The sequence below is a fragment of the Adiantum capillus-veneris genome, chromosome 10 (genome assembly GCF_014529385.1).
Source record: "Adiantum capillus-veneris isolate H3 chromosome 10, ASM1452938v2, whole genome shotgun sequence".
In the NCBI taxonomy this organism is placed as follows: domain Eukaryota; kingdom Viridiplantae; phylum Streptophyta; class Polypodiopsida; order Polypodiales; family Pteridaceae; genus Adiantum; species Adiantum capillus-veneris.
This window is the reverse complement of record NC_140940.1, coordinates 156,974,887-156,997,077: the sequence shown is the minus strand read 5'-3', so window position 1 is coordinate 156,997,077 and position 22,191 is coordinate 156,974,887. Positions and strand designations below refer to the sequence as shown.

Below are 22,191 nucleotides of genomic sequence, written 5' to 3'. Positions count from 1 at the left end.
GAGAGTCGATCTCATTTTGCAGCTGCGCAAAGAACATGATTCCACCTTGGACTTTTTTTTGTGACATTAATTTGCAGGAATTTAAGATAGCTGAGGATCAAGTCACCCTTTACAGGACTAGGACTAAGAAATCTATTCTCAAGGACTCTTAAGTTCCGATGCTTGCTGGTCAGCTGCCTCCCTCATCTACCCTGGACAAGATGCTCACCAGGGGCAGTGGGAGAAAAGCCAAGCCATCGAGCTACGCCAGCTCTAGTCTCAGTGTTTTTTTTTTTTGTTTACCGTCACCATCACCGGCCTAGAGATTCATGTCATCCCATCCCACTGCCCACTGCCAGGGGTTCATTTAAGACTCCATGGCCTTTAATACTGTGGCACCATGCCCCACACCCTCGGGCACCATGACCAGTCAAACCTTGTCAAAGAGGTCGATGCCCTTTCTGCGCACACATCCTTACAGCTCTGACCACAAAGGAAAATACATGGACTCAAGACACAAATCAATAAAACTTGGAGAGGTAAAATCTGTGTAAACCTTTATGCGCAATAGTATAATTTGTACAAAGCACGAAATCGGGGCTCGAACCCATCTCATGAGACGGAAGAAACAGTGGGCAAGGCCTCTGAGAAAGCTGGGGAGGGCGATCGGTAGAGGCTCTGATGCTGCTGCTGCCAGGTGCCATCATCAAAATTCATGGCATAGCTCAGCGCATCGTAGTGGAAGCCTGGCGGCGAAGGCTTGCTAAAATTCATTCGTCTTGTTTCTGCTCTCAACCTCCGGAAGAAAGTGCGCCAGCGAGCACGCTTCATGTAAATGCCGTCGGTGAGCACTGCTTCAGCCTCGTCGTGGGCTGGCACCGCAATCCTGGCTCTTCGACTCCCAAGGAGACGCCAATTGTCATGCCAATGGGCAGATTGTGGTAGAGGCTGCCTCTGCTGCAGTGGAGAGTTGCTCGCAGAGTCAGGGATGTCCCTTGTTGAAGGGGGCTGCAATTGCGTGAAAAAACTGTCGCAGTCGTAGCAGCAGAGCACACTGCAGCATCTATTGAGGAGAGCTGATGCCAACGATCGCTGCCGGCGCAAGCGAGGAGAGGCTTGTGGAGGAGATGCAGGCTCTAGTACTGCTGTTCCCATAGCCTGCCCTGCTGGCTGGGGAAGATGAAGCCCCTTTGCACAAACACCACTAATAGAAAGTTGCGCAGGCCCTTTATTTTTTGTAAAAGAAAGTTGTACAGACACCACCGAGAGAGACAGAGAGAGGAATCAGGATGAACTCCGAATGGAGCCTGGACAAAGTAGGTTTGTAGATGGCCTAGATACGCCCGTAAATGTGTGTGTGTGTGTGTGTGTGTGTGGTGTGTGTGTGTGTGCGCGCGCGCGTGCATGCGAGCGCCAGCCTGCCAGGGTGAGAGAGAGAGAGAGAGAGCACGGCAAGAAAGGGCAGGTTTTGGAGGGACTTGGGAGAGAGAGAGAGACAGAGAGACCTTCGTTTTCTTGACGGCACAATCCGAAGATTACACACGGAATTTATTTGGATTTACACGCGAACCCTGCTGATTTCCACAATCTTTTGCCCATCCTACACATAAGGGGTTGTTCACATGCGGGACTCCAATTAGTAGACACATGAACCGGTCTATGAACTATTCAATGGATTTAATTTCTTCAAAGCCATCCTTGGATGCATCATGCCGCTCATGGAAGAAGCAGAGTAGCTCCTTCCATTCATCCAAAAAATTAGTTTGTGCGTACTAGGGTACGGGCGGATGGGGTCCATCAGATGGACAAGCGGACTTGTTTAATTTATATGTACAAGGTACCAGTTTACGAACATTAGCACGTAGGAGTTGACGCGGCTTACACCAGTAGGTTGAATCTCGTCCGTTGGTTGTGTGCTCGATTCGCGTTGGCTTCTCTGTTCTAGAAATGGCTCAAAGCAGTTTTGTTGTTGGCCCCGCTTTTTGGTACTCGAGAAAACACAAAATTCGGCCGATCTCCGTCTATGACGCATCGATTGTACGAGCCTTACGTTGCAGGTAGGTCACTACCATCGCTATGGAATGCGCCCTTCCTTGTCCAAAATGGAGCAGCACAAGGGAATTCCGTTCAGCACCATGTTAAAGGTTCTTATTATGGCCCCTTTACCCTAACCTTACTGTCGTCTTTGTCCTCTACTTTGATTGCTCAAGCACACAAGTGTGAACATTACTATTTTTCTCCAACATACAGTATAGTCACGCGAGGCTCGGTTTTCTTTTGAGCCTCTGCTACTACACTCACATAGAAACAACTAAGCACGCTCAGTTCTACTAAGCATGGCCTTTTGTAACTATTCCAAAATCGGCATAGTTGCAAAAGGTTATCGGGACTGCCTTCAAAGCGACCCTTACAAACGCATGCATGCACACTGACGCGTCATGCATTTGTGGCCACTAGTGACTCTCTCTCTCTCTCTCTCTCTCTCTCTCTCTCTCTCTCTCTCTCTCTCTCTCTCTCTCTCTCTCTCTCTCTCTCTCTCTCTCTCTCTCTCTCTCAACTCAACCAGTTGTGCCCCGTGTGCGAGAACTGCAGAACGGGAACAGGATGCCTCCTGCACTCAACCTCCAGATGGCAGCGGGAGGAAGTTTGTAAATTGCATGTGACCACTACAAGGGCACAATAGTCGCCTTTAATTTTAAAACTGGGCTTAGTAGGCACACGTCTATGTTACTGAGAACTACACCTCGCGTGACCACCCCCTTAGTAAGTAAACCTCCGTTGGTCCTCTGCATTGCTTAATCACATGAGTGTCGGCATTACTATTTTTCTCCAACATAGAGTAATGTTAGTGATTATAAAGTGTTTTTCTTCTTTTGCCAACTCACAATAGTGAGTGGCGAAATATATTAAAGAAAAACCAAAAAGGTTAAAATGCCATTTCAAGGAGGGCAACCCCTAATCTTGGGACCGGCGTTGCAAGATCTTCAACGTCAAATTCAAGAGCTTCAAGAGACAAGCACACATCAAGCACAAGCTGCAAGATCCAGCTATTCTCAACAACATAAGAAGGAGCCGAAGGTCAACCTGAAAAATTTGATGGGACTAGATCAAAGTTTAGAGGTTTTCTCCAACAAGTGTGTCTCTTCATTCGAATGCAATGAGAGCGTTATCCAGATGATGCCTCTCAAGTAGGCCTTATTGGGACCCTCCTCTAGGGTACGGCTCTCTCTTGGTTTGCTCCCTTACTTGAAAAAGAATCTCCTCTCCTTCATGATTTTGAAGCTTTTGTGCGGGAGTTCTCTGCAACCTTCGGGGATACTGATAGAGCAAGGGTTGTTGAAACCAAACTTAGAAATCTCTGCCAAGGATCAAGACCTGCATCCGTCTATGAATCCGAATTTCAATAGCTCACTTGTGATCTGACTTGGCATGAGGAATATTTCATTAGCCAATTTTGGTGGGGATTAAAGGATGACGTAAAAGATCTTTTATTGACTATGCCAAAGGTTCACACACTAAGTGAGTTCATCTCCAAGCAATAGAATGTGATAATCTACTATTTGAGAGGAGACAAGAGAGGCGTCTTGGGGCACCACTACGACCCCAAACAGAAGTGACACATAATGGCTACACACCTCAACAGGGCCATGAATCAAGCATTGAGCCCATGCAAATTGATCCAGCACGGTTTCAACCTCTCTCAGCCCAGGAGAAGCAAAAGCGATGCATTAATGGCTTATGTATGTATTGCGGTGTCAAGACAAGGGCAAGGCCAGGGAGTCATGGACTGGGCCAAGGGCCAGACTAGGCAATGTGGAAAGGGAATCCAGCTAGGGCAAAGGCCTAGGAGCATTGCCTATATAGTGGGAGGTTGGGAGGCGGATTCCACTCTCTAGTCACCCCTAGGCTTTACACTGGTATCAAGAGCAAGGGTTTTATTCTAGGCAAGAGGGGTGTGTCGTGGACCACTGCTTTTGTTAGGCATGCACATGCAAGCTTTGAGGGAAAGGGAGTTGGAGGCAGGCATGGCCGCCTGCTAAGCCACAGAAAAAACGCACCAAACGAGCGTGTACAGGCGAGCTTGGCCGAGGGAGGGAGCAAAGCTCGACCTCCGCCCTCACGGGCGCTCTTGAGCTCATATGGCGCATGCTGCCCTTGCGAGCACTTCACCGTCTTCGCTGACCCCGGTGGAGCACCACACGAGGTGTTACGATTGCTTTCGACGAGACCAAGGCAGCCTGCAATGCCATAGCCTCTGTGAGAGGCTTTGCTTTCACATATACTTTCCCTAAGGTCCAAAGGTGGACGTTTTTCTTGTCTAAGGGGGTATGCCCACCCGACATGCAAAGGATACCCACGAAGCATGCCGTCGACCTCGCTTGAGGGTACAACCAAATTGACGAAGGCACTCTGAAAGGGAATCCGTTTGCTGCAAACAAGCTTAAAGTGCAGAAAATTTTGATTACCCCCTTGGTGTCCGGAATCAATAGATACCTTGAAACCTTCAACCGATTGCGACAACTCTATTCAGTACTCTTGGACGGGTGAATTTACGGTTCACTAAAGCTTGGACTACCAAAAAAATTACCGCTCCCTTCAAGATTGCAGCACGAACGTAATTAGCACGGCTAATTACCTGTTGCGGTACATCCTACAGCTACGGGATTCTTTCTCGACTTCAGGTATTTTTCTTGCTATTCCTTCCACTACACTGTGTCGCCATGGATTTAGATATCAATACGACTTTTGATTTTGAGCATCATACGCCTGATCCTGCCCGTGATGGCTCGCGGCCGGATGCTCTCATGGAGAGTGCCCGCGATGCTATGGTGGGTGACGACGCTTATGGATTGCTCGATATTCAAGAATTTCATGCACTTTAGACACGCATATCAGTCATGGAAGGAAATTTTGCATCTTTAAATGAAAACGTCAGTAAATTATCTACGTTATTGATACAACTTATGCAGCCCTGTTCACACACACATGCATGAGAAAACTGCTACTCAGGGCAAGGCCCTTCTGATCATGGACAGGGTCCATCTCCAGATTCTTTGCACACTCTCATTGCAAAGGAGGTGGATGAGTTGTTGAAAAACACCAAACCACCCACTTTTAAGGGAGAAGACCGAGATCGCAATAAGGATGTAGTGAATATCTTTCTCAGCAAGTGGGATGGAATTCACGCCTTATGGCGTACTCCGGACGCAGTCAGAGCACTGCAAACAAGCTTGACTCTGGAAGTCAAGGCCTACAAGTGATTGATGTCTCTCAAGGAGAATAATATCATACCACAGAGTTGGGTAGCCTTTGAGGCTATGTTTTGCAAAGAATTCTTGGCTACAAATGAGGCATATCGAAATTGGACGGCTTAGGACACGTGTTCCATGCGCCAACACCCATCATTACTTGAATATATCTCTCTCTATCGGGATGTTATCCTCAAGTTGGAAGGACTAGACACCTTTCAGCAAGTACGTGGGTTTATCCGCGATCTGACGCCAGAGTTTAAGAAGCACGTCAAGACTCAAGACCCTAAAACACTTGAGGAAGCCATAGTGAAATCACACATTCATGATGATCCAGATGAAAAGAAATCACATAATAATCACGTGCCTGCTAATACACATGGTAATACAGGCACACAGTATGGGCATAATAAAAGGAAATTTATAGTAGCCAATTCTGAAGCAGCTAAAAAACCCAAGGGGTTCAGAGGCCCTCTCTCTCCTGAGGACTTTGATAAGGCTAAAAAAAAGAGATTATGTTTTCAATGCTTGGGAAGCGATCATGGCAAAAAGGATTGTCCCAAGGGGAAATCTATTGGTCATGGCAAGGAGAAAGCAGTGCATACGGTGCAGATGTTACCTCTTGAGTCTTCCTCACGATTTTCTACAGTGGAAGTAACACACACCGAGGTGGTGCATGAATGCTGTCTCACAGCTTCCATGTGGCAACAGACCTTCGGACCACATGAGTTAGTACGTATGCATGGATCTCTGCAAGGGCACAAGGTACGCATCTTGGTAGATGACGGTGCTACTCACAATTTCATTAATTATGGATTGGTGAAAAAACTCAAATTGCCTCAAACTCCGAGTACCCACCGCTACAAGGTAGCAATGATGAATGGATATGATGCCGAAATCTGGGATACTCAAGTCCAAGCTATACCATTGGAAGTACAAGGCTACTCCACATCCTTTCATTTTCAGGTTATGAACATGGAGAGGGCAGACGTGGTCCTTGGTAGGGGATGGTTGCATAGCCTAGGACCATCATTGAAGCGTAGCTATGAGCACAACAGGATCCTTTGAAACCATTCATTTTGGAAACAGATGCCAGTGACCGTGCTATTGGAGCAGTCCTACCTACAAGATGGGCGGCCAATTGCATTTGAAAGCAAGAAGCTTGATGCAGCACGGTAGAACTACTCTGCTTATGAACGTGAACTCTAAGCAATAGTGTCTGCCTTGAAAACACGGAGACATTATTTGTGTGGTGCTCAGTTTGAGATTGTGTTTGACCATGAAAACATTAAATGGTTTACACAACTAACCGATTTGAAGGGTCGGAAAGCTAGGTGGCTTGAGATTCTTCAGGAATATGACGCCAAGCTCCGGTATCGTAAAGGACGATACAATGTGGTGGCTGACGCTCTTAGTCATATGCCCGAGATCAATTCTCTCTTGTTCATGGAACTTCGTAGTGAATTTTTGGATTCTCTAAAGGGAAAATATGAGAAGGATGACGCATATTCCAAAGTGTGGAGCCAGGTACAAATGAGGGATCCTTCTCACTCCAATGATGGTAGTGTCACGTTACCCTCCACACACTGTTCTCCTCTGTCGAGTAATGAACTATAACGATGGAAGAATTTTACCATCGACAATAGGTACCTACTCCATAAGGGAGAGTTTGTGTACCGACGGACACAGACATTCGGCGCCAAATTCTTTATGAATGTCATGATAGTCCAAGTGCAAGGCACCCTGGTATTAGAAAGATTTATGCTCTCATACGACGACAGTTTTACTGGCCAGGGTAACATGGCTTTGTTCAAGATTATGTCTGGCATTGCCAAAAGTGTCAGGTTAACAAAGCAGAGCGCTTGAAAGCAAGAGGACTCTTACATCCTTTGGAGATTCCCAAGGGTAAATGGGAAAGTATCTCTATGCATTTTATTGTGGGTTTACCAACCACTGTACGAGGTCATGACTCAGTATGGGTGGTCGTAGACCGGTTGACCAAACTATGTAAGTTTATTCCAACCAAATCAATGAATAAGACTCCAAAATTAGCCAAGTTATTTGTGGGAAACCTATACAAGTTGTATGGATTGCCAAGTAACATTGTCAGTGATCGTGATCCCAAGTTTAATAGTCATTTCTCGAGGGCTGTGTTTAAACAATTGGGTACACAACTAAACCGCAGTACAGTCGATCATCCAAAAACGAATGGTCAAACTGAACGAGTTAACCAAGTGCTACAGGATATGGTACGTGCGCAGGTAAGAAAGAAACAAACAGACTGGGAAGAATATCTACCTCTTCTTGAGTTTGCTTACAACAGTGCTAAGCATGTCACGGCTGGATTTAGTCCTTTCATGCTCATGTATGGTTTTCAACCTAGGTCACCAATTATAGTGGAGTTGGCAACCGAGAAACTCCAACAGGTTAAGGATTTTCTCCAATACCATATTGATATGCTGAAACTCGCTTGTCAGAACGTCCAACAAGCAGAGGATCGGTATAAGAAGTACGCTGATGAGAAACGTCGGCAAGCTACCTTTGAGGAAGGGGAGGAAGCATTTTTACGTGTGCCAGAGCATTCAGAAAGTCTGAAAATTGGGCCAACAGCTAAATTATCTCCACGATATTGTGGGCCTTTCAAAATACTCAAGCGAGTGGGTGATCGTGCCTACAAACTATTGCTACCTACACATTCTCGTACTCATACAGTGTTTCATGTAAGCCGTTTACAAAAGCGGTTACATGGGGATGACAATGTCATTGGCCAACAGATTTTGGTTGATTTAATTGAACCTCCCACCTTACCGCATGAACGTGAACAAATTCTCGATTATCATGATTTACGTATGCGTCATCATGTACGTGGACAAGCTTTAATCAAGTGGAAAGATCGACCTGAGGAAGGTGCCACTTGGGAAAACATTAGTGTTCTTAAGAAGAAGTTTCCTACTTTTGTTTTCGATGATGAAAACTCTTCCTTAAGGTGGGAGTAATGTCAAGACAAGGGCAAGGCCAGGGAGTCATGGACTGGGCCAAGGGCCGGACTAGGCAATGTGGAAAGGGAACCCAACTAGGGCAAAGGGCTAGGAGCATTGTCTATATAGTGGGAGGTTGGGAGGTGTATTCCAATCTCTAGTCACCCCTAGGCTTTACATGCGGAGAGCAGTGGCACATAGTTCAACAGTGTCCAAGGAAGAGAAGGATGAAGGTTCATGGTGCAATGGCCTCAACGTGTTCGGAAAACATGGACGTCCAACCCCAATAGAGACCGACCGGTTGGACAAAAGACAAGAAAAAAAAGGTCTCTTTCTTCCCACTGATTCCACTTCAAGTTTTATGCTACCAGTCAAGATCCATATGCCGGGTAGGCACAATTGAGAAGCATTGCTAGATTCAGGCGCAACGTCGTGCTTCATGGACAAAGAATTTGCAAAAGAACAAGGCATACCACTTGTGGAAAAGTCTAATCCAGCAATTGTAGAAGTCATTGATGGTTGTCCCCTCGCTTCAGGGGATGTTTTGTATGAAACTCGCCCATAGAAGTAACATTGAAGGAGCATGTTTCAAGAATAGCGTTCAATATTATACAAATCCCAAGCAGTCCAATTGTTATCGGGCTACCATGGCTTGAATTAAATAATCTTGACATTGATCGGAGGGCTCAGAGAATTGAACCACGAAAAGTCCAAAAGAAGAAGGGAAGGCATAATAGGCCTATATATCTTGGAGCCAAGGTCTTCATGCGTGCAACCAAAAAGTATCCAACTTTGCTGATATTTGCAACACCAACCGACACGTCGACAACAAATATCATGGAGGCATTGCAATGATGTTTTTGAGAAGAAGAATGCAGAACTCTTATCGGAGCATCGACTCTATGATTGTGCTATAGAGCTTCAAGAGGGAACCCAACCACCTTTTGACCCAATATACAAGCTATCTCAAGATGAATTGATAGAATTACAAAGAATATTGATGAGAATCTTGCTAAGGGGTTCATACGGCATTCAAATCCCCAATAGGAGCTCGAATACTCTTTGTAAAAAAGAAGGATGGAACTCTCCGGATGTGCGTGTTTATAGGGTCCTGAACAAGATCACCGTCAAGAATAGCTATCCCCTTCCCTTGATCCTTGAGCTTCTCCGAGCTTCTTGAGCGCCTTGGCAAGGCAAGAATATTTACAAAAATATACCTTCGTGGTGCTTACCTAGTCAGAATCAAAGAAGGCGATGAATGGAAGACAGCCTTTCCGACAAAGTATGGCCACTTTGAATATAGTCATGCCATTTGGTCTCACAATTTCCCTAGCTGTTTTTCAATATTTAATGAACGATATCTTTTGGGATTGTTTGGATTATTTTGTGGTAATATATTTGGATGATATCTTGATATTTTCCAAGGACCAAGAAGAGCATGAGCACCATGTACAATTAGTGCTTGAAAAGCTTTGTGCATCAGGGTTATATGCAAAGTTGGAGAACTGCTCTTTCCATCAATCTAAGGTGGAATTTCTTGGTTATTTGATTTCTGACAAGGGAATCTCCATGGATCCAAAGAAGGTTCAAACCATCCTTGATTGGGAGACACCCACCTCGGTAAGAGATGTTCAATGTTTCCTCAGATGTGCAATTTTTTGTCGTATCCGGCGCACGCTGCCCCTGCGACCACTTCACGCTTCTTCGCCGACCCCGGTGGAGCACCACACAAGGTGTTACGATTTCTTTTGACGAGACCAAGGCGGCCTGCAACGCCATAGCCTCTGTGAGAGGCTTTGCTTTCTCATAGACTTTCCCTAAGGTCCAAAGGTGGACGTCTTTTTTGTCTAAGCGGGCATGCCCACCGGACATGCAAAGGATACCCACCAAGCATGCCGTCGACCTCGCTTGAGGGTACAACCAAATTGACGAAGGCACTCTGAAAGGGAATCCGTTTGCTGCAAACAAGCTTAAAGTGCAGAAAATTTTGATTACCCCCTTGGTGTCCGGAATCAATAGATACCTTGAAACCTTCAACCGATTGCGACAACTCTATTCAGTACTCTTGGACGGGTGAATTTACGGTTCACTAAAGCTTGGACTACCAAAAAAATTACCGCTCCCTTCAAGATTGCAGCACGAACGTAATTAGCACGGCTAATTACCTGTTGCGGTACATCCTACAGCTACGGGATTCTTTCTCGACTTCAGGTATTTTTCTTGCTATTCCTTCCACTACACTGTGTCGCCATGGATTTAGATATCAATACGACTTTTGATTTTGAGCATCATACGCCTGATCCTGCCCGTGATGGCTCGCGGCCGGATGCTCTCATGGAGAGTGCCCGCGATGCTATGGTGGGTGACGACGCTTATGGATTGCTCGATATTCAAGAATTTCATGCACTTCAGACACGCATATCAGTCATGGAAGGAAATTTTGCATCTTTAAATGAAAACGTCAGTAAATTATCTACGTTATTGATACAACTTATGCAGCCCTGTTCACACACACATGCATGAGAAAACTGCTACTCAGGGCAAGGCCCTTCTGATCATGGACAGGGTCCATCTCCAGATTCTTTGCACACTCTCATTGCAAAGGAGGTGGATGAGTTGTTGAAAAACACCAAACCACCCACTTTTAAGGGAGAAGACCGAGATCGCAATAAGGATGTAGTGAATATCTTTCTCAGCAAGTGGGATGGAATTCACGCCTTATGGCGTACTCCGGACGCAGTCAGAGCACTGCAAACAAGCTTGACTCTGGAAGGCAAGGCGTACAAGTGGTGGATATCTCTCAAGGAGAGTAATATCATACCACAGAGTTGGGCAGCCTTTGAGGCTATGTTTCGCAAAGAATTCTTGCCTACAAATGAGGCATATCGAAATTGGACGGCTTAGGACACGTGTTCCATGTGCCAACACCCATCATTACTTGAATATATCTCTCGCTATCGGGATGTTATCCTCAAGTTGGAAGGACTAGACACCTTTCAGCAAGTACGTGGGTTTATCCGTGATCTAACGCCAGAGTTTAAGAAGCACGTCAAGACTCAAGACCCTAAAACACTTGAGGAAGCCATAGTGAAATCACACATTCATGATCATCCAGATGAAAAGAAATCACATAATAATCACGTGCCTGCTAATACACATGGTAATACACGCACACAGTATGGGCACAATAAAAGGAAATTTATAGTATCCAATTCTGAAGCAGCTAAAAAATCCAAGGGGTCCAGAGGCCCTCTCTCTCCTGAGGACTTTGATAAGGCTAAAAAAAATAAATTATGTTTTCAATGCTTGGGAAGCGATCATGGCAAAAAGGATTGTCCCAAGGGGAAATCTGCTGCTCATGGCAAGGAGAAAGCAGTGCACACGGTGCAGATGTTGCCTCTTGAGTCTTCCTCACGATTTTCTACAGTGGAAGTAACACACACCGAGGTGGTGCATGAATGCTGTCTCATAGCTTTCATGTGGCAACAGACCTTCGGACCACATGAGTTAGTACGTATGCACGGATCTCTGCAAGGGCACAAGGTGCACATCTTGGTACATGACGGTGCTACTCACAATTTCATTAATTATGGATTGGTGGAAAAACTCAAATTGCCTCAAGCTCCGAGTACCCACCACTACAAGGTAGCAATGATGAATGGATATGATGCCGAAATCTGGGATACTCAAGTCTGAGTTGTACCATTGGAAGTACAAGGCTACTCCACATCCTTTGATTTTCAGGTTATGAACATGGAGAGGGCAGACGTGATCCTTGGTAGGGAATGGTTGCATAGCCTAGGACCATCACTGAAGCGTAGTTATGAGCGCAATAGCTTGATGTTTGAATCCCATGGCGCACATGTGTTGTTGTTAGGAGAGAAGGATGTGCCTTCTTCACCACCACTGATATGTACAATTGAGTTTATGCAGCTCGTTTCTGATAATGAAATAGATCAAGTTTTCTTGTGTTACTCATTGTCTCATTTTCTCTCTAACATTGAATCTGTTGAACATTCCTCAACGCCGCATGTTTCTCTCTCATCTCTTCCACCAATGGCTACTTCCCAACAAGCAAAGGTTGCTAGTGATTGAAAAAATTTAGTAAAGGAATTTCACGATGTTTTTCCAAATGATTTGCCATCAGGACTACCGCCGACATGATTGGTGCAACATAGCATCGATGTGGTTGCAGGCAGTAAACCAATCAGTAAGCCACCCTACCGGATGAGTTACTTTGAAGCTGCTGAGGTGGAATGTCAGCTTGTTGAATATCTTAGTAGAGGGTTTATCCAAGCAAGTTCTTCACCATGGGCTTCTCCTATCCTATTAGTAAAGAAAAAAGACGGTAGTATGCTCATGTAAGTAGACTACCATGGCTTAAATGCGGTTACTCTTAAGAACAAATACCCATTGCCACACGTGGGTGAGTTGTTCGATAAGCTCACTTGTGCTCATATTTTTCCAAAAATAGACTTGCGGTTATGTTATCACCAAGTACGTATTCGACTTGCTGATATACCCAAAACTGCATTCCAAACAAGGTTTGGACACTACGAGTTTTTGGTTATGCCTTTTGGGTTAACCAATGCATCCACAACATTCATGACACTTATGGATAGTGTCTTGAGGCCGTACTTGGGAAAATTTGTCATCGTTTTCATCTATGACATTCTAGTATACAGTGCTTCTAAAGAAGAACACTTACAACATCTGAGGCAGGTGTTCGAACTTTTACGAACAAATCGATTATATGCCTGTTATTTCAGCTACTTGGCTGATGGATCACTCCAAAGTGGATAACATTCGACAGTGGCCTTCTCCTAAAAATCTGGAAGAGTTACATATTTTTTAAGGATTTGCAGGTTTTCATCAAAGGTTTGTTAAAAACTATGCTAATATTTTTGTTCCCATGATAGACCAACTGAAAGGCAAAGGCAAAGATTTTCAGTGGGGACCCGCTCAACGGTATAGTTTTGATACGCTCAAGGATGCATTGCTCCAATACTAGCTATTGTCGATCCTTTGAAACCATTCATTTTGGAAACAGATGCCAGTGACCATGCTATTGGAGCAGTCCTGCCTATAAGATGGACGGCCAATTGCATTTGAAAGCAAGAATCTTGATGCAGCAAGGCAGAACTATCTGCTTATGAACGCGAACTCTATGCAATAGTGTCTGCCTTGAAAACATGGAGACATTATTTGTGTGGTTCTTAGTTTGAGATTGTGTTTGACTATGAAAGCATTAAATGGTTTACACAACTAATCGATTTGAAGGATCAGAAAGCCACGTGGGCTAAGATTCTTCAAGAATATGACGCCAAGCTCCGGTATCGTAAAGGATGATACAATGTGGTGGCCGACACTCTTAGTCATATGCCCGAGATCAATTCTCTCTTGTTCACGGAACTTCGTAGTGAAGTTTTGGATTCTCTGAAGGGAAAATATGAGCAGGATGAGGCATATTCCAAAGTGTGGAGCCACGTACAAATGAGGGATCCTTCTCACTCCAATGATGGTAGTGTAGCATTACCCTCCACACACAGTTTTCCTCTGTTGAGTGATAAACTACAACACTGGAAGAATTTTACCATCAACAATGGGTACCTACTCCATAAGGGAGAGTTTGTGTACAGACGAACACAGACATTCGGCGCCAAATTCTTTATGAATGTCATGATAGTCCAAGTGTAGGGCACCCGGGTATTAGAAAGACTTATGCTCTCATACGACGACAGTTTTACTGGCCAGGGTAACATGGCTTTGTTCAAGATTATGTCTTGCATTGCCAAAAATGTCAGGTTAACAAAGCAGAGCGCTTGAAAGCAGGAGAACTCTTTCATCCTTTGGAGATTCCCAAGGGTAAATGGGAAAGTATCTCAATGGATTTTATTGTGGGTTTACCAACCACTGTACGAGGTCATGACTCAGTATGGGTGGTCGTAGACCGGTTGACTAAACTATGTAAGTTTATTCCAACCAAATCAATGAATAAGACTCCAAAATTAGCCAAGTTATTTGTGGAAAACCTATACAACTTGTATGGCTTGCCAAGTAACATTGTCAGTGATCGTGATCCCAAGTTTAATAGTCATTTCTCGAGGGCTGTGTTTAAACAATTGGGTACACAACTAAACCGCAGTACAGTCGATCATCCAAAAACGAATGGTCAAACTGAACGAGTTAACCAAGTGCTACAGGATATGGTACGTGCGCAGGTAAGAAAGAAACAAACAGACTGGGAAGAATATCTACCTCTTCTTGAGTTTGCTTACAACAGTGCTAAGCATGTCACGGCTGGATTTAGTCCTTTCATGCTCATGTATGGTTTTCAACCTAGGTCACCAATTATAGTGGAGTTGGCAACCGAGAAACTCCAACAGGTTAAGGATTTTCTCCAATACCATATTGATATGCTGAAACTCGCTTGTCAGAACGTCCAACAAGCAGAGGATCGGTATAAGAAGTACGCTGATGAGAAACGTCGGCAAGCTACCTTTGAGGAAGGGGAGGAAGTATTTTTACGTGTGCCAGAGCATTCAGAAAGTCTGAAAATTGGGCCAACAGCTAAATTATCTCCACGATATTGTGGGCCTTTCAAAATACTCAAGCGAGTGGGTGATCGTGCCTACAAACTATTGCTACCTACACATTCTCATATTCATACATTGTTTCATGTAAGCCGTTTACGAAAGCGGTTACATGGGGATGACAATGTCATTGGCCAACAGATTTTGGCCGATTTCGTTGAACCTCCTACCTTACCGCATGAACCTGAACAAATTCTATATTATCATGATTTACGTATTTGCATCATGTACGTCGACAAGCTTTAATCAAGTGGAAAGATCGACCTGAGGAAGGTGCCACTTGGGAAACCATTAGTGTTCTTAAGAAGAAGTTTCCCACTTTTTCTTTCGATGATGAAAACTCTTCCTTAAGGTGGGAGTAATGTCAGGACAAGGGCAAGGCCAGGGAGTCATGGACTGGGCCAAGGGCCGAACTAGGCAATGTGGAAAGGGAACCCAGCTAGGGCAAAGGGCTAGGAGCATTGCCTATATAGTGGGAGATTGGGAGGCGTATTCCAAGCTCTAGTCACCCCTAGGCTTTATATGTGGAGAGCAGGGGCACATAGTTTAACAGTGTCCAAGGAAGAGAAGGGTGAAGGTTCATGGTGCAATGGCCTCAACGTGTTCGGAAAACATGGGCGTCCAACCCCAATAGAGACCGACCGGTTGGACAAAAGACAAGAACAAAAAAGGTTTCTTTCTTCCCACTGATTCCACTTCAAGTTTTATGCTACCAATCAATATCCATATGCCGGGTAGGCACAATTGTGAAGCATTACTAGATTCAGGCGCAACGGCGTGCTTCATGGACAAAGAATTTGCAAAAGAACAAGGCATACCACTTGTGGAAAAGTCTAATCCAACAATTGTAGAAGTCATTGATGGTCGTCCCCTTGCTTCAGGGGATGTCTGGTATGAAACTCGCCCATAGAAGTAACATTGAAGGAGCATGTTTCAAGAATAGCGTTCAATATTATACAAATCCCAAGCAGTCCAATTGTTATTGGGCTACCGTGGCTTGAATTACATAATCCTGACATTGATTGGAGGGCTCGGAGAATTGAACCATGAAAAGTCCAAAAGAAGAAGGGAAGGCATAATAGGCCTATATATCTTGGAGCCAAGGTCTTCATGCGTGCAACCAAAAAGTATCCAACTTTGCTGATATTTGCAACACCCACCGACACGTCGACAACAAATATCATGGAGGCATTGCAATGATGTTTTTGAGAAGAAGAATGCAAAACTCTTACCGGAGCATTGACCCTATGATTGTGCTATAGAGCTTCAGGAGGGAACCCAACCCCCTTTTGACCCAATATACAAGCTATCTCAAGATGAATTGATAGAATTACAAAACATATTGATGAGAATATTGCTAAGGGGTTCATACGACATTCAAATCCCCGGCAGAAGCTCGAATACTCTTTGTAAAAAAGAAGGACGGAACTCTCCAGGTGTGCGTGGATTATAGGGTCCTGAACGAGATCACCATCAAGAATCGCTTACCCCTTCCCTTGATCCCAGAGCTTGTCAGAGCTTCTTGAGCGCCTTGGCAAGGCAAGAATATTTACAAAAATAGACCTTTGTGGTGCTTAGAACCTAGTCAGAATCAAAGAAGGTGATGAATGGAAGACAGCCTTTCGGACAAGGTATGGCCACTTTGAATATACCATCATGCCATTTGGTCTCACAATTGCCCCAGCTGTTTTTCAACATTTAATGAATGATATCTTTCGGGATTGTTTGGATTATTTTGTGGTAATATTTTTTGATGATAGCTTGATATTTTCCAAGGATCAAGAAGAGCATGAACACCATGTACAATTAGTGCTTGAAAAGCTTCATGCATCAGGGTTATGTGCAAATTTGGAGAAGTGCTCTTTCCATCAATCTAAGGTGGAATTTCTTGGTTATTTGATTTCTGACAAGGGAATCTCCATGGATCCAAATAAGGTTCAAACCATCCTTGATTGGGAGACACCCACCTCGGTAAGAGATGTTCAATGTTTCCTCGGATTTGCAAATTTTTGTCGTATCTTTATACAAGGATACTCCAAGGTGGTTACAGCATTCACAAGGTTGACAGGCCATAATAAGTTTGTTTGGTACTCAGAGGATGCCAAAGCATTTCGGACTCTCAAGCAAGATTTCACAACCTAATTCATGCAGATCCTACAAAGCCTTTCATCCTAGAAACAGACGCTTCAGATTTTTCCCTTGGCGCTATTATATCCCAAGTAGGAGAGGAGGGTCGAAAACATACAGTGGCTTTTTATTCTCGCAAGTTCTCAGCTACAGAAATCAATTATGAAATCCATGACAAAAAGCTCTTAGCAATCATCGACTCCTTCGACACTTGGCGTCACCTACTTGAGAGAGCTCCTCATAAGATCACTGTCTATACAGACCACAAGAATTTGGAATACTTCATGGCATCCCGTGTCTTGAATCATCACCAAGCCAGGTGGAGTGGTATCCTATCAAGGTTTGATTTTCTTATCTCTTATAGACTTGGCCGTCAACAAGGTAAGTCAGATGCCTTATCAAGAAGATCATACCTTGCACCTAGAGAAGGCGATGCAGCATTTGATCAACAAGAGTCTATGATTTTGAACCTGAGCAGCTTAAGCTACACCACCATGAGCCAAGCTCCTGAAGATTCTACTTTTCTTTCTGAAGTGAAGACACAAATTGCCAAAGACCCACTTGCTCAGAATGTTAGATAACAACTACAAGGACAAGAGGTTAATGAGGACTTTCAAGAAATTGATGGACTAATTTACTATAAGGGTCTTCTCTATATTCCTCTAGGACCAACACGCTTGGAGGTACTTCAGCAACGGAATGATTTCCATCAGCAGGGCATTTTGGGGTTAATAAGACAATTGAGCATCTCTCCCATGACTTTTGGTGGCCTCAAATGTGGAAGCTTGTCAAGGAGTATGTAGGCACTTGTGACACTTGCAATAGATCAAAGGCCCCTCGTCATCATCCTCATGGGTTACTCCATCCCTTGCCCATTCCAAGCAAACCAAGGTCATCCATCTCCATGGATTTCATTATAGAGCTACCCCTGTCACAAGGATCTGACTCCATTTTAGTAGTCGTGGATCGGTTTACAAAAATGGCACACTTCATTGCAATCACTAAAATCATCACTGGAGAAGGTACTGCCAAACTCTTTGTACAACATATCTATAGTTATCACGGATTACTGGATGACATAGTTTTTGATCGAGGCCCACAATTTATCTCTAGCTTTTGGAAAAGCTTATTCAAGCTACTCGGAGTACAAATCAACCTCTCCTCAGCCAATCACCCACAAAGTGATGGACAAACAAAGAGGGTAAATCAATTTTTGGAACAGTATCTCCGTTGTACTATCAATTATCACCAGGATAATTGGGTCGAGCTCCTATCGCTAGCAGAATTCTTCTATAATGACAATTTTCATGCCTCCACCCGTCACACTCCATTCTTTGCTAATTATGGTCAACATCCCAAACAGGATATCCAAGGACACCATCAAGTCAAGAATCCAGCTGCTATTCATCTTACACACCAATTATCTGCAAGTCACAAATAACTTACAATTCATATCAAAGAAGCTCAATCCAAGTATAAGGAAAGTGCAGATCTCCATTGCATGCAACATCCAAAATAGAAAGAAGGGGATAAAGTGTCCGGCGTGATCTGAGTTCATCTCGTCCCTGTCAAAAGCTTGATTATCAAAGGCTTGGCCCATTTAAAATTATCCTTCAAGTCAATCCAGTCACTTATCGACTCCGATTGCCCTCATCCATGAAAATCCATCCGGTCTTTCATGTCTCAGTCCTAGAACCTTGTCACACATCTAAGATCCCAAGAAGAGCCCTACAACCACCTCCTCCAATTGAGATTCAAGGACATGACAAATATGAGGTGGAGAAAGTCCTAGATTCTCGAGTTTTGCGTGGAAGATTATAGTACTTGGTGCATTAGAAAGGCTATGATGTCAGTGAATGAACGTGGGAACCAGCACACAATCTTCAGCATGCATCTCTCAAAGTCCAAGAGTTCCATCAATAGCATCCATGGAAGCCCCATTCAAAGAGCACCACTGCTCCTCGTGGAACTCATCGCTAGAGGAGGGGGTAATGTCATAGATACTTGAGAGTCAGTCTCTGCCTGCATCATCGCCTGTGACATTGCCTACATCATCACTAGAAGGCTCTAGACGGATCTAGAAGATTCTAAAAGGTTCTAAAAGTATCAAGGAGATTCTAGAAGTTTCTAGAAGCATAGAGAAGATTCCAGAAGAATCTAGAAGTTTTTGGAAAGATCTAGAAAGTTGAAGAAGGATCTAGAAGGTTCTAGAAGAACCTAAAAAGTGCTAACCTCCTCAAGTAACCTTCTCAAGCATTAGTATAAATAGGGGTCTTGGGCCACAATCCCCTCAGTCTTGCCAACACCAGTTGTGAGCCTCCTTTGAGGAAATCCCTCTTCTAGTTCTTATGTTCAAGTCTTGTCCTTGAAATCAAGCCTTGTCTTGTACTCAAGTCATGTAATCCAAGTCTTGTATCTAGCTCTCTTAATATAGTATTAGGTCTTGTAATCAATATTAAGCTTATCATCAAGTCCAAGTTCTTGTACATTGTGAGCGCCTCCTCTTGCTCCCTTCTAGCTCTATACGCGCTCATTACACTTCAATGTTCGCCTCTGTAGGTAGGGAAGAGAGAGAGAGAGAGAGAGAGAGAGAGAGAGAGAGAGAGAGAGAGAGAGAGAGAGAGAGAGAGAGAGAGAGAGAGAGATCCTTGCTGCAAGTTAGTCAGCATGCGGCCACAACCGCCAAGATGATGACGGGTTGCATGGCTGCTATTGAAAGGAATAAAGAGAGAGTGAGATACTTGGAGGATTGACAGAGAAGGAGAGAGGAGTTGGTTGGAGTGTGGGTGCCACAAGTAAATAGGGGAGAGAGAGAGAGAGAGAGAGAGAGAGAGAGAGAGAGAGAGAGAGAGAGAGAGAGAGAGAGAGAGAGAGAGTTGTAGTCGAGTTGAAGAGAGAAACGGTCGTCGGCCACTTATGTGTGTGTGGGTTGGCAGATCACAATCGCACGAGAGTGGGGAAAAAGAAAGAGAGAGTTGCAGTTGAAGGAGCTGCAAGCCCTCCATGTGTGTGTGTGTGTGTGGTGTGTGTGAACCTCTACTGCATTTACGAGTGGCAGAGATACATAGAGAGAGAGAGAGAGAGAGAGAGAGAGAGAGAGAGAGAGAGAGAGAGAGAGAGAGAGAGAGAGAGAGAGAGCGAGTCGGGTACTGCAGAGGAGGATGGCTTGACGGTCATTATAAAGAGAGAGAAAATAGAAACTAGCATGTCCAAACAAAAAGAAGGAAAAAAAACAGCGGATCTGTAGTGTGCTCGTTATTGAGTGGCATTAACTACATGGTGATGAGGAAATGAATGGAGAAGTTTGCATGGCAGCGATTGGTGCAAAGTAGAGAGCGAAGGCAAGAGAGAGATGTGTTGCATGCAAGAGCGAGCTAGAGTTGCTGACTACAGAGTCCTGCATGCCAAGTAAAATATTGATGGCAAAAAGAGTGGTGTTGTGAGTGTGGTTTGTATTGCAGATGCTTTCAAACTTGCCGCGTACAATGGTAGGTAAGTTTCCGCCGCCGCCTACCAGATGAGAGCGAACAATAGCTGCCATTGTTGCATGTTAGTGTCCAACGCTGTTGTCGCTCTGCAGGGGGTGCAATTGCAATACTAACAACTCCGTGCACAAATCCATTGCAAGGGAATCTTCTATATTGGCTCGCCATACTGCATCATCACCATTCTCGTGTTGTTCCTCTTCTTTGGTTGAGCCTAAAGCGCACGCTCTTTTAAGGATAATTGGTTCTCCTACATCGGGTAGGTAGCCACGATGGTTAAGAGAGAATTATTCATCTGCTAATTACTTCTTCCAAGCTCCACCAGTAAACAATCTCGTTCAATTGTTCCTTCTTCTTAAATCTCTATGCGTAGATTATGTATTATAATTATACATGCCCCTTCTATCCGCTCAAGGACTCTGACTATGACAAGAAGTATCCGCATGTGTCTCATGCAATCTTTTTATTCAAACGATGCTTAATACATTGTAATTAAACTCTTAATCAAGCGATTCTAGTAAATTTCATACTTAATTCTTCTACAATCTTCTTTTAATTCCACAATGATTCATTTTTATTAAAATTTTTAATTAAGCATTAGGGAAAGTTTGGACTCTCAAATGGGCCCTATAAGGACTTTGACTTTCTCCCTTTTGTCCAAAACGGGCGCAGGTAAAATTTTTACAAATGAAATTAAAACTTGTCGGACCTTTTGGATTTAAAATGTACTCATCAAGATTTATCCATTGATATATAGCATGCCATCAGATTCCTTATATTCTAGAAGAATCCATTTTTTTATGTAACAACTCTGTCTTATAAATGGAATCTCTCCCCACATTTCAACTTTAGTGGGGAGGCCATAACTTCTACAAATCAACTCCTAATTTGTCGGAGTTTGGGGATTTAGAACCTACTTTTTAAGATCTTTTCAATGATATGTTGGTTGATAAGGTTTTGCCAAAGCGTTTATGTACTTCACCTCATTGCCCACTTTGGACAAGAGAGGCAAAGTCATACCTCCTTATAGGGCCCCTTTGAGAGTCCAAATTTTCCCGAATGCAAGATTTGTTTTAACTGAATTAATAACAATGTTTATGCACTTATCAAAATAAAAATGTCATACCAGGCATGATACTAATAAGATAAGTAATGTAAACTTAGCTGTGGGATTGAATTGGTCATGAATATCATTGCATCCTTGTATGTAGCACTACCAAGATCCTTTTAACCTTGCTCTAATACCACTGCTACAAACGGAGGCGCGACGTCCTTGCAAAATACCCAAAATAGCCCATTGCAAACCATAAATAGAAAAATGTGCATACCTGCTCGCACAAATCCATAATCGAGCTAAACACGAGCTGAGAGAGATAGAGAGCAAGATAAAGAGCACGTGCAGGCGCACCTCCTAGAGTGGAGTGCTACGCCAATGATAGGGTGAGAGAGAAGAGAGAAGAGGAGAGGAAATTAACACAAGCATTGGGTGCAATTTCTCCCTGTGCAAGAGTGAGCATTTTCCTCTTGCACGTATTTACTTATAGATTTTTGAATGCTCAAAAATGAATACACATCGTCTGTGTGGACATAAAGTGACTATAGCTCACAAAGAGCTCTTTAATAATACAATGATAATGAATCTGCTATCCTTTGCACATTCCATAGGGCAGCTATGCATTTTCCACTTGTCAGTTGCAATAAGTATGATTTATCATTTCCATTACGTCCACTACATTAGTGGCAAAAATGGTTCTCCCTGAATTATGAACCAAAGTTTTGG

General features: G+C 43.8%; 1 protein-coding gene across 1 annotated transcript; it reads right to left on the bottom strand.

The window, feature by feature from the left end:
* Positions 1 to 515: 515 nt before the first annotated feature.
* LOC147449930 (uncharacterized) lies at positions 516 to 1,383 on the bottom strand. The gene has a single exon (XM_086522277.1). It carries the CDS (start codon positions 1,132 to 1,134, stop codon positions 592 to 594), a length of 543 nt encoding a protein of 180 aa, XP_086378403.1. The 5' UTR covers positions 1,135 to 1,383; the 3' UTR covers positions 516 to 591.
* Positions 1,384 to 22,191: the final 20,808 nt, after the last annotated feature.